Genomic DNA, 16,799 nt, shown 5'->3' on the forward strand with positions numbered 1-16,799 from the left:
AGAACGACACATTTTTACCATGTCAGCTCGGGATTTGATCTTGCTACCTTTCGGTTATTAGTCCAACGCTCTAACCACTAGGCTACCTCCCACCCCTAGTTGACCGATTGCCGACAAAGTGGTGTCCGAACTTGGGCTTGGCTCAGGAAATAATGTGCACATGAACAGCCATCTAGATACATTGCTAGATGGTTCACCAATGACAGCCTTATTTAATCCCAAAAACATCATGTCAGTCTCATGACATTGTTGCCAGAAAGCTCTCTCAGGACAAGTACACAACTCCTCAATAGCAGTAAGATTATTTTGTTTGGTCTATGGAGCTCAGTGATAGTTCATTTGTAGAGACATCACAATCTTTTCTGCTCTGGGAAAGGGGTGTGTGTGCCTTGATAGGACAAGAGTGTTGAGAGCGGCGCACCAGAGGGACGGGGGAGTCTTTAAAAGCCGATTGTCCCCATCATCCTGCACACAACCCCCATGGGCCTCCATCCTCCTTACGCCACCCCTTTCTCCTTCACACAAACACACACACAACTATACCCCACCATCAAAACCAGGCCGACAGCTGTGCCTGAGGCTACCCCCCTAGAAACACCCCCCCTAGAAACACCCCCCCCCGGGGGTATCAGTGACAGCCGTGAGGGGTAATTAACTTTACACTTTATCATGTTCAATTAGGCCTCACACACACACACACTTCCCCCATCCCTCCCAGTGCCTGATGGCTTAAGGAGCGTTCCATGTTTTAGCAAGGACCTCTCCACCCCCAACGGGTCCTGATGACACAGATAGATGACCAGAAACGTGCCAGATAGATTAACACAGAAATAAAACTGTTAAAAACAGAGGCGGAACCCTCGCTCCCAAATCTCATCTGCCACAGCCCGGCCCCTTAATATACCATTGATTAACCCCTAAACATACATCTGTGCGCACGAACGCAGGCAGGCAAGCAAATTGTTGGTAGCTGTAAGTATTCAACGAGCACAACTCTTCCATACTGTAATCCTAGTGATAGGTAAACAAATGAAAAGCACCACCATCATCATGCTGTGTGTGGTAAGTGGACAGGACAGTGACCACTACACTGCACCTCACAACACCAAAGGAGCACTACGCCAGGTGACACTGTTAGAGGAGTGTATCAACAGTCTTAGTAATGTGTGTGTGTGTGTGTGAAATCAGTCTTCAGGGTGCTGTGTAGCTCTAATGAAAGGCCTCTTGATGGTGAAGGCCTAATCATGTTGCTGTTAATAATTAAAGAGGAATTAGGAGGGAGAGAAAATAGCTGAAACTACACAACTAGAAGAAGAGGACAGAGTGGAGGAGAGGAGAGAGAGGGGAAAATAGCTGAAACTACACAACCAGAAGAAGAGGACAGAGTGGAGGAGAGGAGAGAGGGGAAAATAGATGAAATTACACAACCAGAAGAAGAGGACAGAGTGGAGGAGAGGAGAGAGGGGAAAATAGATGAAATTACACAACCAGAAGAAGAGGACAGAGTGGAGGAGAGGAGAGAGGGGAAAATAGATGAAATTACACAACCAGAAGAAGAGGACAGAGTGGAGGAGAGGAGAGAGAGGGGAAAATAGATGAAACTACACAACTAGAAGAAGAGGACAGAGTGGAGGAGAGGAGAGAGAGGGGAAAATAGATGAAACTACACAACTAGAAGAAGAGGACAGAGTGGAGGAGAGGAGAGAGAGGGGGAAATAGATGAAACTACACAACTAGAAGAAGAGGACAGAGCGGAGGAGAGGAGAGAGAGGGGGAAATAGATGAAACTACACAACTAGAAGAAGAGGACAGAGTGGAGGAGAGGAGAGAGGGGAAAATAGATGAAACTACACAACTAGAAGAAGAGGAGAGTAGAGGAGAGAGAGGACAGTGGAGAGAGAGGACAGTGGAGGAAAGGACAGAGTGGAGGAGAGGAGAGAGAGTGGGAGAGGAGAGGAGAGGAGAGGACAGAGTGGGGGAGAGGACAGAGTGGGGGAGAGGACAGAGTGGGGAGAGGACAGAGTGGGGGAGAGGACAGAGTGGGGGAGAGGACAGAGTGGGGGAGAGGACAGAGTGGGGGAGAGGACAGAGTGGGGGAGAGGACAGAGTGGGGGAGAGGAGAGATGAAACTAGAGGAGAGGAGGAGGAGAGAGAGGACAGAGTGGGGGAGAGGACAGAGTGGGGGAGAGGACAGAGTGGGGGAGAGGACAGAGTGGGGGAGAGGACAGAGTGGAGGAGAGGACAGAGTGGGGGAGGGGGGAGAGGACAGAGTGGGGGAGAGGACAGAGTGGGGGAGAGGACAGAGTGGGGGAGAGGACAGAGTGGGGGAGAGGACAGAGTGGGGGAGAGGACAGAGTGGGGGAGAGGACAGAGTGGGGGAGAGGACAGAGTGGGGGAGAGGACAGAGTGGGGGAGAGGACAGAGTGGGGGGGAGAGGACAGAGTGGGGGAGAGGACAGAGTGGGGAGAGGACAGAGTGGAGGAGAGGAGAGAGACAGGGGAGGAGAGGAGAGAGAGGGGAAAATAGATGAAACTACACAACTAGAAGAAGAGGAGGAGAGGAGAGAGGAGAGTGGAGGAAAGGACTAGAAGAAGAGGGACAGAGGACAGGAGGACAGAGGGGGGAGAGGACAGAGTGGGGAAACAGAGTGGGGGAGAGGACAGAGTGGGGGAGACAGACAGAGTGGGGGAGAACAGAAGAGGACAGAGTGGAGGAGAGGACAGAGGGAAAAGAGAGAGGGGAAAATAGATGAAACTACACAACTAGAAGAAGAGGACAGAGTGGAGGAGAGGAGAGAGAGGGGGAAATAGAGAAACTACACAACTAGAAGAAGAGGACAGAGTGGAGGAGAGGACAGTAGATGAGAAGAAGAGGAGAGTAGAGGAGAGAGAGGACAGTGGAGGAAAGGACAGAGTGGAGGAAAGGACAGAGTGGAGGAGAGGAGAGAGAGTGGGAGAGGACAGAGTGGGGGAGAGGACAGAGTGGGGGAGAGGACAGAGTGGGGGAGAGGACAGAGTGGGGGAGAGGACAGAGTGGGGGAGAGGACAGAGTGGGGGAGAGGACAGAGTGGGGGAGAGGAGAGAAAATAGATGAAACTACACAACCAGAAGGAGAGGAGGAGAGGAGAGAGAGGACAGTGGAGGAAAGGACAGAGTGGAGGAGAGGAGAGAGTGGAGGAAAGGACAGAGTGGAGGAGAGGACAGAGTGGAGGAGAGGACAGAGTGGAGGAGAGGACAGAGTGGGGGAGGACAGAGTGGGGGAGAGGACAGAGTGGGGGAGAGGACAGAGTGGGGGAGAGGACAGAGTGGGGGAGAGGACAGAGTGGGGGAGAGGACAGAGTGGGGGAGAGGACAGAGTGGGGGAGAGGACAGAGTGGAGGAGAGGACAGAGTGGAGGAGAGTGAGAGGGGGAAAATAGATGAAACTACACAACTAGAAGAAGAGGACAGAGTGGAGGAGAGGAGAGAGAGGGGGAAATAGATGAAACTACACAACTAGAGAAGAGGACAGAGTGGAGGAGAGGAGAGAGAGGGGAAAATAGATGAAACAGAAGAAGAGGAGAGTGGGAGGAGAGGAGGAAAGGACAGAGTGGAGGAAAGGACAGAGTGGAGGAGAGGACAGAGTGGGGAGGACAGAGTGGGACAGAGTGGGGGAGAGGACAGAGTGGGGGAGAGGACAGAGTGGGGGAGAGGACAGAGTGGGGGAGAGGACAGAGTGGGGGAGAGGACAGAGTGGGGGAGAGGACAGAGTGGGAGAGGAGAGGGACAGAGTGGGGGAGAGGACAGAGTGGGGGAGGGACAGAGTGGAGGAGAGGACAGAGTGGGGGAGAGGACAGAGTGGGGGAGAGGACAGAGTGGGGGAGAGGACAGAGTGGGGGAGAGGACAGAGTGGGGGAGAGGACAGAGTGGAGGAGAGGACAGAGTGGGGGAGAGGACAGAGTGGGGGAGAGGACAGAGTGGGGAGAGGACAGAGTGGGGGAGAGGACAGAGTGGGGGAGAGGACAGAGTGGGGGAAGGACAGAGTGGGGGAGAGGACAGAGTGGGGAGAGGACAGAGTGGGAGAGGACAGAGGGAGGAGAGGACAGAGTGGGGGAGAGGACAGAGTGGGGGGAGAGGACAGAGTGGAGAGAGGACAGAGTGGGGGAGAGGACAGAGTGGGGGAGAGGACAGAGTGGAGGAGAGGACAGAGTGGGGGAGAAATAGATGAAACTACACAACTAGAAGAAGAGGACAGAGTGGGGGAGGAGAGAGAGGACAGAGTGGAGGAGAGGACAGAGTGGGGGAAGGACAGAGTGGGGGAGAGGACAAGTGGAGGAGAGGACAGAGTGGAGGAGAGGACAGAGTGGGGAGAGAGAGAGTGGGGAGAGGACAGAGTGGGGAGAGGACAGAGTGGGGGAGAGGACAGAGTGGGGGAGAGGACAGAGTGGGGGAGAGGACAGAGTGGGGGAGAGGACAGAGTGGGGGAGAGGACAGAGTGGGGGAGAGGACAGAGTGGGGGAGAGGAGAGAAAATAGATTAAACTACACAACCAGAAGGAGAGGAGGAGAGGAGAGAGAGAGAGAAAATAGCAGAGGGGGAGAGGAGAGATGGCAGAGAAGAGGAAAGGGGGAGCAGAGGCTTAATGTGTTTAGGGGGCAGGAGCAGAGATGGGAGAGTGGGGGGAATTTATGGAAAGAGTGACTGATGTACACAGTCACTGAGTTGACTGTACTGTTCCCTGTATGCTGTTGTCCTTAGGGTAATGGGATGTATACATTACCCCAGCTATCCCACTCTTACTACCCTCTCTCGGACTGATAATTAGCCGTCTGTCTGTGCGCGCGCTGCAGCAGTGACAGCCTGTCAGGCCACATAATGAAGCCAGTCCATACCGCAGCAGCTGACTATGGTGCACAACACACGGTCAACTTACACACAGGTCTTACATAACACATTGAGAGAGAAGGCTCTATCTTAGAGAGAGACTGAGTAATCAAGAGAATAGAGATTTTCTGAATCCAATCACCATGCATACAACCATCAACAGTCACACTAATAAGGCCAATATAATGCTGACAGAACCAAAGCCAAGCAGCATTGTAAACTTCCACTGGTTCATTAGACTGGGGACAGGATCACTAAAGAGAAGACTATTGATATCACAGCCAACATGCTGATCAATATACATCTCTACACATGGAGAGGGGGAGATGGAGAGCAGGAGAGAGAGGAGAGAAGGAAGAAATAGCAGAGGGGAGAGGAGAGGAGAGAGGGAAGAAATAGCAGAGGGGAGAGGAGATATGGCAGAGAAAGGAGAGTGGGGGGCAGAGGGAAAAACAGAAAGAGAAATATGAGAACAAGAGATTGGGGGGAGAGAGAGCAGCGGAATACTTTGTCTACTCCCTCCCTCCCTCCCTCCCCCTCTCAGATGAACTAATCACCCATAATAAGCTCCTCTGATCTGTAGTGGATTTCTTGAAGTAGTGACAGAGGGATGATGAACGGTGCAGAAAGAAGAATAACATCATTAGCATAACAGAGAAGGGGAGAGAGTGTGTCTTCTTGCAAATGTGTGTGTGTGTGTGTGTGTGTGTGTGTGTGTGTGTGTGTGTGTGTGTGTGTGTGTGTGTGTGTGTGTGTGTGTGTGTGTGTGTGTGTGTGTGTGTGTGTGTGTGTGTGTATAGGGGCGTCCCGTGGTCCGGTCGGTCCTGTCAGAGACGGATTAAACAGGAATCCTAATGAGGCTGTGGGGGCATTGGGGAACACGTTGGGAACGTCACCATGCCCCGCCCTGTCCTATCCATTTCACAGGAAAATGACACTCCTGCATTGTTATAAATGCAACGCATTGCCCCCCAGGGCTAGCTGACGTACATATGCCCAGAGAGAGAAAGAGGGTGAGAAACAGAGAGAGGGATAAACTAAGGGGGAGAGAAAATGTATAGTAAGGTAGTGGGAGTGAGTGGCAAAGACAGAGACCAGGATAGCTGTGCCTCTGATCTCTGAGAAACAATTCCCTTGGGAAAGGGCATGCTAGAGTCCCTCTTATCATGTTCCAGGGACAAGTTATGGTTGGCCAACATAAAACTCAGAGACCCAGTCGAACTAGCCTGACCACAGTTCAACCACGGTGAGCTGGCATTGGTATTAATGACCGTTAGAGGGGCCAGCCAAAGCCACTCTTAGTCTAACATGGTGAGAGATAGTCACTAAATCTATGTGGGAGGCTGGGGACAAAGATATACCCTTTCCTTGTTTCCTCTCCTTCAAGGAGAGAAAGCATCTCAATACCCTAGAGGTTTCCTTTCCTTGTCTCCTCTACATCAAAGAAAGAGGGTGAGGTGGGGTGAGACGGGAAAAGGAGATCAGCGCAAACTCTGGTTTCTGTCGTGTTCTAAAGAGAGCTGAATTAATTTGCACTTTTTTAATTACAGACAAATAATTAACTGAAGCGATTCATTATAGTCTTTTAGCCTTTTAAATTGGAGCCCTTTTTGGAAGCGGTCGGTCTGTGTGTGTGTGTGTGTGTGTGTCTCTCCATCTGTTTTTGTATGTGTGCATCTTTGTGTAAATCTGTCTTGTGTCTAAGCATTACGGACAGGTGAAGATCCCAAACTTGGCCATGGTGGAGACATCAGCCGGGGCTTCTGAGGTAATATCCACAGGGTTACGAGGCTCGTGTAAAGCACTATGCACTTTAAAATACACTCCATTATGAAGGCTGTACAAACACACACACCACAGTGGCCGTTCCCACGCTGTAGTAGTGAATGATGCATTTGAATGTGAGCCACACTGCAGCCATTTTCCCTGGGGTTGAGAGTGTCTGGTTCCTGAAGGAACGCTCGTAACACTTTACCATCTTCATTACACCACTAGAACCCTTCAATGACACTATAATCTACCGTGTTGGTGTAGAATCCAACTACAGTGCCTAGCTGATTCTACCTGAGTAAAAACACCTGCAAGGCAAAGTGCTGTAATTCAGGTCTTCGTAGATGCAGGAGTCCTAATTCAATTTTAAGAGGAAAACGGGCAGGCAATACAAACAGTTACAGCTGAAGTCTGAAGTTTACATACACCTTAGCCAAATACATTTAAACTCACTTTTTCACAATTCCTGGCATTTAATACTAGTAAAAGTCCCTCGTTTTAGGTCAGTTAGGATCACCACTTTATTTTAAGAATGTGAAATGTCAGAATAATAAAAGATAATTTATTTCAGCTTTAATTTATTTCATCACATTCCCAGTGGATCAGAAGTTTACATACACTCAATTAGTATTTAGTAGCATTGCGTTTAAATTGTTTAACTTGGGGCAAACATTTCAGGTTGTCTTCCACAAGCTTCCCACAAAAAGTTGGGTGAATTTTGGCCCATTCCTCCTGACAGAGCTGGTGTAACGGCGTCAGGTTTGCAGGCCTCCTTGCTCACAAATGCTTTTTCAGTTCTGCCAACACATTTTCTATAGGATTGAGGTCAGGGCTTTGTGATGGCCACTCCAATAACCTTGACTTTCTTGTCCTTAAGCCATTTTGCCACAACTGTGGAAGTATGCTTGGGGTCATTGTCCACTTGGAAGACCCATTTGCAACCAAGCTTTAACTTCCTGACTGATGTCTTGAGATGTTGCTTCAATATAGCGACATCATTTTCCATCCTCATGATGCAATCTATTTTGTGAAGTGCACCAGTCCCTCTTGCAGCAAAGCACCCCCACAACATGATGCTGCCAGCCCCGTGCTTCACGGTTGGGATGGTGTTCTTCAGTTTGCAAGCCTCCCCCTTTTCCTCCTAACATATCGATGGTCATTATGAACAAACAGTTCTATTTTTGTTTCATCAGACTAGAAGACATTTCTCCAAAACGTACGATCTTTGTCCCCATGTGCAGTTGCAAACCGCTTTTTTAAAGGTGGTTTTATAGCAGTGGCTTCTTCCTTGCTGAGTGGCCTTTCAGGTTGTCGATATTTTACTGTGCATGTAGATACTTTGGTACCCGTTTCTTCCAGCGTCTTCACAAGGTTCTTTGCTGTTGTTCTGGGATTGATTCGCACTTTTCGCCACAAACTACGTTCATCTTTGAGACAGTACCTGTCTCCTTCCTGAGCGTTATGATGGCTGCGTGGTCCCATGGTGTTAATACTACTATTGTTTGTACAGATGAACGTGGTACCTTCAGGCGTTTGGAAATTGCTTCCAAGGATGAACCAGACATGTCGAAGTCAACAAAAAAACTTCTTGGCTGATTTCTTTTGATTTTCCCATGATGTCAAGCAAAGAGGCATGGAGTTTGAAGGTAGCCTTGAAATACACCCACAGGTACACCTCCAATTGACTCAAATTATGTCAATTTGCCTACCAGAAGCTTCTAAAGCCATGACATTTTCTGGAATGTTCCAAGCTGTTTAAAGGCACAGTCAAGTTAGTGTATGTAAACTTCTGACCCACGAATTGTGATTGTGTTAATAAGTTAAATAATCTGTCTGTAAACAATTGTTGGAAAAATGTCTTGTGTCATGCACAAAGTAGATATCCTAGCCGACTGGCCAAAACTATAGTTTGTTAACAAGAAATTTGTGGAGTGGTTGAAAAACAAGTCTTAATGACTCCAACCGAAGTGTATGTAAACTTCCCACTTCAACTGTATATTCTTGGTTCTAATACCATCTTAATGGCAGCATTTTTCACTGAGTTAAAGGCCTAAACAATACAACACCATTTGTAACATTACAGTAACGTTCCTTCGTCCCCAACCCCTGGGAAGACAGACTGTTTACAGGCCTTCAGTGCAGCCTCATGTAGTCCAGTGATATAATTAGACCCAATGGGAGATATTTTCTCAAACAAATTAAAAACCCAAACAAGAGCCATAACAACTTGATGGATATCAAGTAAATAACTGAAATGGAGTTAGAAGGACAGAGTGCTAACCAAAATCACACCACACACACATAAAAAATCTGCACTTTCAACAGTTTATCTGCCCAAGTCACTAATGCCAGTCCTTCATTTTAAAAACACTCTTTATCTGCTGTGCTAACGAGCTCAAGCCTGAGAACCACCCCACACTGACATGCACACACAGACAAACATCATGAAAACACCCCCGAGACTGTAGCAGACAGGGATAAAGGGGGAAGAGAATGCAACAGACAATGTTTCTCTATGCTGTGTTTCTTCATTGACCAGTACCCTGACCATCATGATCCTTATCAGAGCCTCTGCTTCATGCCATGAGGGAGAGTGGTCAATGCAAGGAGACAGAAGAGAGATCATTCCAGAATCAATCCTCCCTGTGGCCCAAAGCAGACCCATTGAGTCACCCCCCACCCCACGCCCTCTTAAGATGAGTGACATATAGGGAGGGGTTTAGGAGAATTTGATGGACAGAGCCTTATAGTACAACTGCGACAAACACCAGCTGACAAATAGGCCTACACACCCACAGAGAAGGACACCACACAGCACACGCACAGTGTTGAGAGGGACAGTCCCCCAGCTGCTGTGGGTCTGCTTCCATCTGGACTCCAGGCTAGAACCCCACCCCCTTACCTCCATTTCCCCCTCCCCTCATCCCTCTCTCGCCCCTTAACCAGCCTCCCCCTGGTCCCACTAGTGAAGGGCTTGTTATGCTAATCTAGTCAGTCCAGTGCTAGTTAAAGCATCTCCATACTAGGTTGGGTTTGCTCCTAACAGAACGCAGCTGGGCGAAGTGAACGTCTGTACCTCGCATACTCCCTCAAAAGACCTTCGCTTGAAAAAGAAGAAACAAGCGGCAATAGTACAGTTTGTCCCTCTTGAGACACCGTAGTCAGTATAAGTATACACTTATTCAAAACAGAAATCTGTAATTCATTTGGACGTTTTTGCTATGAAGGTCTTAGTCGCTCAATTTGACATCCAAGATGTTTGGTGCCGTATTTGTCAAGGGAAAATCTGTGCATGAAAACTAGTCTCTCGTTGAATGGCAACAGTTCATTGGAAAATCCCAACTGTTGACAAATCACCGAGGAAGGGGGTGTAGACTTCGGCTACCAAACTTCAGCTTGCCTCAGGAAAATTGTTGCGTGCACAAAGAGCCCCAAAAAAACATGCCGAAGACCAAAACAAAGAAAAACATAATACATGCAGTATATATTTAGTTAGTCAACACTGCACTGACAGCAGGCCCAGCCAGCTACCCACGGCTGTAAAACCTCCTAGGCCCATCTTTCTCTCAATCCCTACCATAGAACCTTGGAACCTTAACATGCCTTCTTTTGGCCAATGGTTAGCTGTGGCAATTGGCTTGTGGCTTTTGGTGACTGCAGAATGCATTAGGCTACACGGTACGGTTCCCAGTGTTTTTCACAAGTACACAGAGTAGCCAGCCAAATAGAAAGAAAGTGGGGGTCCGGGGTTGTTCGCTCACCTGGGTTCAACATTTTGTTGCAGAAGGAGCTCTATTTGTGGCCTCTGATACATTCTAATGTCTGGACTCAATCTGAAAGATTTCACCTCCCAGACCGGGAACATGTGTTGTAGTATTGTGTAGAACAGGTATTCCCACTGGGGTACACCAAATAAAAATCTGATTCACATCGAAGAAAAATAAACACACACACACAAGTTTGGGGTCACTTAAAAATGTGCTTGATAGAGAAAGAAAATCACTTTTTTGTCCATTAAAATAACATAAAATTGATCTGAAATACAGTGTAGACACAGTTAATGTTATAAATGACTATTGTAGCTGGAAAAGGCAGATTTTTTAAAGTAATATCTACATTGGCCATTATTAGCAGCCATCACGCTTGTGTTCCAATGGCACGTTGTGTTAGCTAATCCAAGTTTATCATTTTAAAAAGGCTAATTGATCATTAGAAAACACTTTTGCAATTATGTTAGCACAGCTGAAAACTGCCACGCTGATTAAAGAAGCAATAAAACTGGCCTTTTTTTTTTAGACTAGTTGAGTATCTGGAGCATCAGCATTTGTGGGTTAGATTACAGGCTCAAAATGTCCAGAAACAAAGACCATTCTTCTGAATCTCATCAGTCTATTCTTGTTCTGAGAAATGAAGGCTATTCCATGCGAGAAATTGCCAAGAAACTGAAGATCTCGTACAACGCCGTGTACTACTCCCTTCACAGAATAGAGCAAACTGGCAGATTGCGTTTTCCTGTCATTGCTGGCATTGTGACTGACAGGTGCCTATCCTATCAATTGATCACTAGAAGATGCAGATCGTTCATTCTAGAATAACCGAACACGTAGCAGCTGTAAAAGAAACAGCTGAAACTAGATCCCCTACATCCTGGTCTTAACAAGATGGGGGGGGACTCTTCTGCACTGTTTGACCAATCCAGAAGATGTGTAGGAGGAGTTAAGATGGAGTGTCTCCTTGTTAATGTCCAAAGCGGAAGTCAAGTCACAGGCTCTATTTCCATTTCCCCTGAAAACTGGAACATCGGTTGCTGGGGACTCGGCAGAGTCTAATTATAGCGGGAAAGGGCTCAGCGACCTAAAGAATTTAAACTTTTAAATGAAAAGTAGCTTAGTTAATTTGAAGTGGAAAAAGTAGCCTGCTGAAAATGAGTATTTAACCTGCTGAAACACAGCAAACGTGTGCAGTCTGAGACAAACTGTATACAAACACATTAAGCTCCCACGGTCACACCAAACTTAATGCAGTGACGTCCCTTTAAAACACACACACACACACACACACACACACACACACACACACACACACACACACACACACACACACACACACACACACACACACACACACACACACACACACACACACACACACACACACACACACACACACACACACACACACACACACACACACACTGTTGTTCTCAGCGTTGGGAAAACAATGAATGGCTTTTAAAGACTTAAAGTCGCCGTCCGTTAGCGATGTGGCGGCCCACTGCCGGAATACAAGACGCAGATTCAGGCATGCTGGGTAATTACCGCTAATGACCCCGCTGCTTGTTAGCTGCTGCTCCTATTTCTGCTATAGCCTTGCCAACAGCCTGGGCTCGTGACGTCAGAGCCTGTTTTGTTGTGGGTCTAGTTTGAATGCGGACACTTAACAACACCAGACAGTGGTGAAAGTGTGTATTTTAGAGTGTGCTTGTTTGTGTGTACAGTAAGTGACTATGTGCAGTGTGTGTGTGGGTGAAAGAGTATCTATGCCAGGACATAGCAGGCAGGGCTAGGCCAGACAACTGGTCAGTAAGAGCAAGACCGGCAGAGAGAGGGAAGGGAAAGAAAGATGTTTTTTTGATTGTAGTTTTTTTAACAAGTGTATTACTCCTCGTCTCAGACCCCAGGAGAAACTGCCAAACCCCTATTGACGCACTCGAGGTGGGAACCAAACACACACACACACACTTAAAAACATACTACCTCATTCACCACAGGATTAATTGTAAATAAAAAGAATATCTAAATTTAAAAAACAATAAAACCCCAAAAGCACAGGAAGTCTCTGTCTGTGAGGATGCTTGAGTGTCTGAAGTGACTGAAAAAGTTCATGATCTTTGCATGAATCTGTGTGTGTGTTTGAGTGCTTAAAATAGCGTAGCTACCATATTATATATCATAAGCATTACCTCAAACAGAAATAAGTGTGTTAGGGGTCAATGCATGTCAGTGTGTGTGTGTGTGTGTGTGTGTGTGTGTGTGTGTGTGTGTGTGTGTGTGTGTGTGTGTGTGTGTGTGTGTGTGTGTGTGTGTGTGTGTGTGTATTGGCGACTTCATAAGGAAGAAGATTCTGCTGGGACCTCCAGTCAAAAATCTGGATCCGATATCAAGAGACCACAAGAAACAGTAGGGACCGTCTCTAACAAAACACAGACATACTACATACACCTTGTACTTGATTGATGAATTAAGGTCACTAACTGCTAAATAACCCCCCTCACCTGGTTGTCTAGGACTTAATTGAAAGGAAAAACCTGCAGACACTAGGCCTTCCATGGAATGAGTTTGACACCCTGCTCCACATAAATACATATGGCTCCTTATTGGGGTAGAGTGCCACCTCCTGGACAAACGCAGCAAGTCAAATCCCCTCCCCCACTATCGGTCAGAGAAGCCCTCACAACACACACTGGGACGTCTGTAGTTTACCCTCCACCTCCTGACCTCTCCCTCAGTCTTCTCCTCCCCATGTTCAGCTTATCACCAATGGGCTACTTTCAACCTCAGCAAGGGGTTTAGAGGCCAGTTCCGTTAGGATCTGTGTATGAGATTCAGATAGTGGGCGGTCAAGTGCGTGTGTGTTTGTGTCTGAACTTAGAAGTGTGTTCGTGCTGTCAGGCGTCTGTGGGGCTCAGGCCAGAGGTAGCATGTAAATCATTGGCCATTCCAGAGCAGTAAACCAGGCTTTGCTAAGAGCCCAGAGAAGAAGTGAGTAAATACTGTGCTTTTGTGTGTGTGTGGGTTTGTGTGTGTGCCTGTGTGTGTGTGTAACAGGCTTAGTTAAGAGCCCGGAGAGGAAGGGTCTTCACAGGTCTGCACTCACTAACTACAGCCTGTCTACACTGCAGACGCCAGCATGTAAACACACAGAGGGTGTGTGTGTGTGTGTGTGTGTGTGTGTGTGTGTGTGTGTGTGTGTGTGTGTGTGTGTGTGTGTGTGTGTGTGTGTGTGTGTGTGTGTGTGTGTGTGTGTGTGTGTGTGTGTGTGTGAGAGAGAGAGGGAGTGTTTTGTGTGAGGAATGTGTGTGAGAAAACGAGTGTTGCCAGACAAGCTTACGACCACAGTGTAGGCTGGTGGGGATCGTCAAAAAGTGAATCTGCAGAAATGTGAATTAGTCATATTTGTACGTGTGTGCGCCCCCCGGTTGGTGTGGCCGAGGTGAGAGGGAGTTTTACAGCTACTCGTCTCATCTCCCCTCTCACTCCCTGTGGGGCCTGTGTCTCTGGTCTTTATCTACATGAAAGGCACTGACAAGAGATACCCGCCAGTACGGCTCCATCAACATCAAAAACCCCGACACGGTATTCTCCATTACGGCTCCATCAACATCAAAAACCCTGACACGGTATTCTCCATCAACATCAAAAACCCCGACACGGTATTCTCCGGTACAGCTCCATCAACATCAAAAACCACGAAACGGTATTCTCCATTACGGCTCCATCAACATCAAAAACCCAGACACGGTATTCTCCATTACGGCTCCATCAACATCAAAAACCCCGACACGGTATTCTCCATTACGGCTCCATCAACATCAAAAACCCCGACACGGTATTCTCCATTACGGCTCCATCAACATCAAAAACCCCGACACGGTATTCTCCATTATGGCTCCATCAACATCAAAAACCCTGACACGGTATTCTCCATTACGGCTCCATCAACATCAAAAACCCTGACACGGTATTCTCCATTACGGCTCCATCAACATCAAAAACCCTGACACGGTATTCTCCATTACGGCTCCATCAACATCAAAAACCCTGACACGGTATTCTCCATTACGGCTCCATCAACATCAAAAACCCTGACAAGGTATTCTCCATTACGGCTCAAGCCATTAAGGAGAATGCTGTCCTGTGCATCAGATTGACCACTTAAAACCTTAACCTTGCCTTTAAGACCCAGTCTACACTGACTACAAAGGGTGGTCACTGTCTGGCTAGAATGAGGGGAGGAAGAAGTACAGCGCGGAACACACATCTGAATTCAACTACCAACCCTGTATTGTACCTGCTCAGGTAAGATTTGTATTCATTATATTGCACACTGTAGAGAAAAGTTTGGAGGGAAAAAACGAGCGTGTCTTATTGGACAAGTTCAGGTCGTTTTTACCAGTTCCGGCCCGTTTGCCCGTTTCATTCCTAGGATATTGATTAGACAATGTTTCCATCTAGTCTTAAATATGTTGCCATTTAACAGGATCAATTTCCACCAGCTGTTGATCTGATGCCGGTGTACCGTCAGTGGCCTGTAGCCTACACACTGTTTCATTATATAGCACCAGAGTCTATAAATACAAGCACTATATCTATAGATACACATAGGAGTACATGACATGGTTAACATTGCTGCAAAAGCTCTACAGTTGATGTGTTTGTGTCCAAGCTGAAATGAAGACCAGAGAGAGAGGTGTGTGTGTATCATGTCTATCCAGAGACTGAACCACCAATAGGCCAGAAACAGGAAAAGTAAAACCTTTCTTTGGACATGGCTAGTAGACTGACAGTACGTGATCGCCATAGCAACAGAATGTTGACATCCTAAACCCGTCCCTTACCTCCTGACACGGGAGCGTCCATGAACACGGCGCCCATCTTCTCGGCGGCAAGGGCCATTTCCTTGGAGACGGAGGGGTCGATGGTGGAGGAATCGATGAGCAGCGTTCCCTTCTTCACTTTCCTGAGAAAGAAGAACAGTGTTTTTGCCATCCGAGACCCTTGGGACGGCCCTACTCTAAACCCTAACCTCTACCTTAACCTAACCATTTTAACATTTCCAAACTGCACCGGGGTAGGGACGTCTCCAGGATCCCAGGTAGAACGGACAAGAAAAAAAGAGGAAAAACAGTCGCATGACCATATCACATGATCTCAGAGGACAGACCCACAGTACCAGGCTCTGTTTCTGGGCCAGCACAGGCACACCTGACTTAACTTAGTTCGGAGACCATGATCAGTTTAATCAGGTGCAGAGGGCTAGAACAAAAGCCGGTACAATTGGTGACGTTCCCCCACGTCTTCACTGTAAGCAGCTCTGAATGAGCAGCTGAATGAGCAGCTAGGCTCCACCGTGCCTCCCAATGAGGTTTACAACCGTCCGATTCCTCCCACTGAGGTTTACAACCGTCCCATTCCTCCCACTGAGGTTTACAACCGTCCCATTCCTCCCACTGAGGTTTACAACCGTCCCATTCCTCCCACTGAGGTTTACAACCGTCCCATTCCTCCCACTGAGGTTTACAACCGTCCCATTCCTCCCAATGAGGTTTACAACCGTCCCATTCCTCCCAATGAGGTTTACAACCGTCCCATTCCTCCCACTGAGGTTTACAACCGTCCGATTCCTCCCACTGAGGTTTACAACCGTCCGATTCCTCCCACTGAGGTTTACAACCGTCCGATTCCTCCCACTGAGGTTTACAACCGTCCGATTCCTCCCACTGAGGTTTACAACCGTCCGATTCCTCCCACTGAGGTTTACAACCGTCCGATTCCTCCCACTGAGGTTTACAACCGTCCCATTCCTCCCACTGAGGTTTACAACCGTCCCATTCCTCCCACTGAGGTTTACAACCGTCCCATTCCTCCCACTGAGGTTTACAACCGTCCCATTCCTCCCACTGAGGTTTACAACCGTCCCATTCCTCCCACTGAGGTTTACAACCGTCCCATTCCTCCCACTGAGGTTTACAACCGTCCCATTCCTCCCAATGAGGTTTACAACCGTCCCATTCCTCCCAATGAGGTTTACAACCGTCCCATTCCTCCCAATGAGGTTTACAACCGTCCCATTCCTCCCAATGAGGTTTACAACCGTCCCATTCCTCCCAATGAGGTTTACAACCGTCCCATTCCTCCCAATGAGGTTTACAACCGTCCCATTCCTCCCAATGAGGTTTACAACCGTCCCATTCCTCCCAATGAGGTTTACAACCGTCCCATTCCTCCCAATGAGGTTTACAACCGTCCCATTCCTCCCAATGAGGTTTACAACCGTCCGATTCCTCCCAATGAGGTTTACAACCGTCCGATTCCTCCCAATGAGGTTTACAACCGTCCGATTCCTCCCAATGAGGTTTACAACCGTCCGATTCCTCCCAATGAGGTTT

The 16,799-nt window shown here is 47.8% G+C and overlaps 1 protein-coding gene across 2 annotated transcripts in view; it reads right to left on the reverse strand.

Annotated features, from left to right (window-relative positions):
- Positions 1 to 16,799, reverse strand: part of LOC124043207 (3-hydroxyisobutyrate dehydrogenase, mitochondrial-like) — a 44,646-nt gene that overhangs the window by 16,049 nt on the left and 11,798 nt on the right. For both annotated transcript variants that reach the window (XR_006840283.1, XM_046361516.1), the window contains exon 4: positions 15,249 to 15,370. Coding sequence is in view for 1 of the 2 variants with exons in the window: in XM_046361516.1 (XP_046217472.1) it covers positions 15,249 to 15,370 (122 nt within the window). In the remaining variant the exon portion in view is untranslated. The remainder of the gene's footprint in view (positions 1 to 15,248; positions 15,371 to 16,799) is intronic.

Source organism: Oncorhynchus gorbuscha, linkage group LG09 (genome assembly GCF_021184085.1).
Source record: "Oncorhynchus gorbuscha isolate QuinsamMale2020 ecotype Even-year linkage group LG09, OgorEven_v1.0, whole genome shotgun sequence".
Classification (NCBI taxonomy): Eukaryota; Metazoa; Chordata; class Actinopteri; order Salmoniformes; family Salmonidae; genus Oncorhynchus; species Oncorhynchus gorbuscha.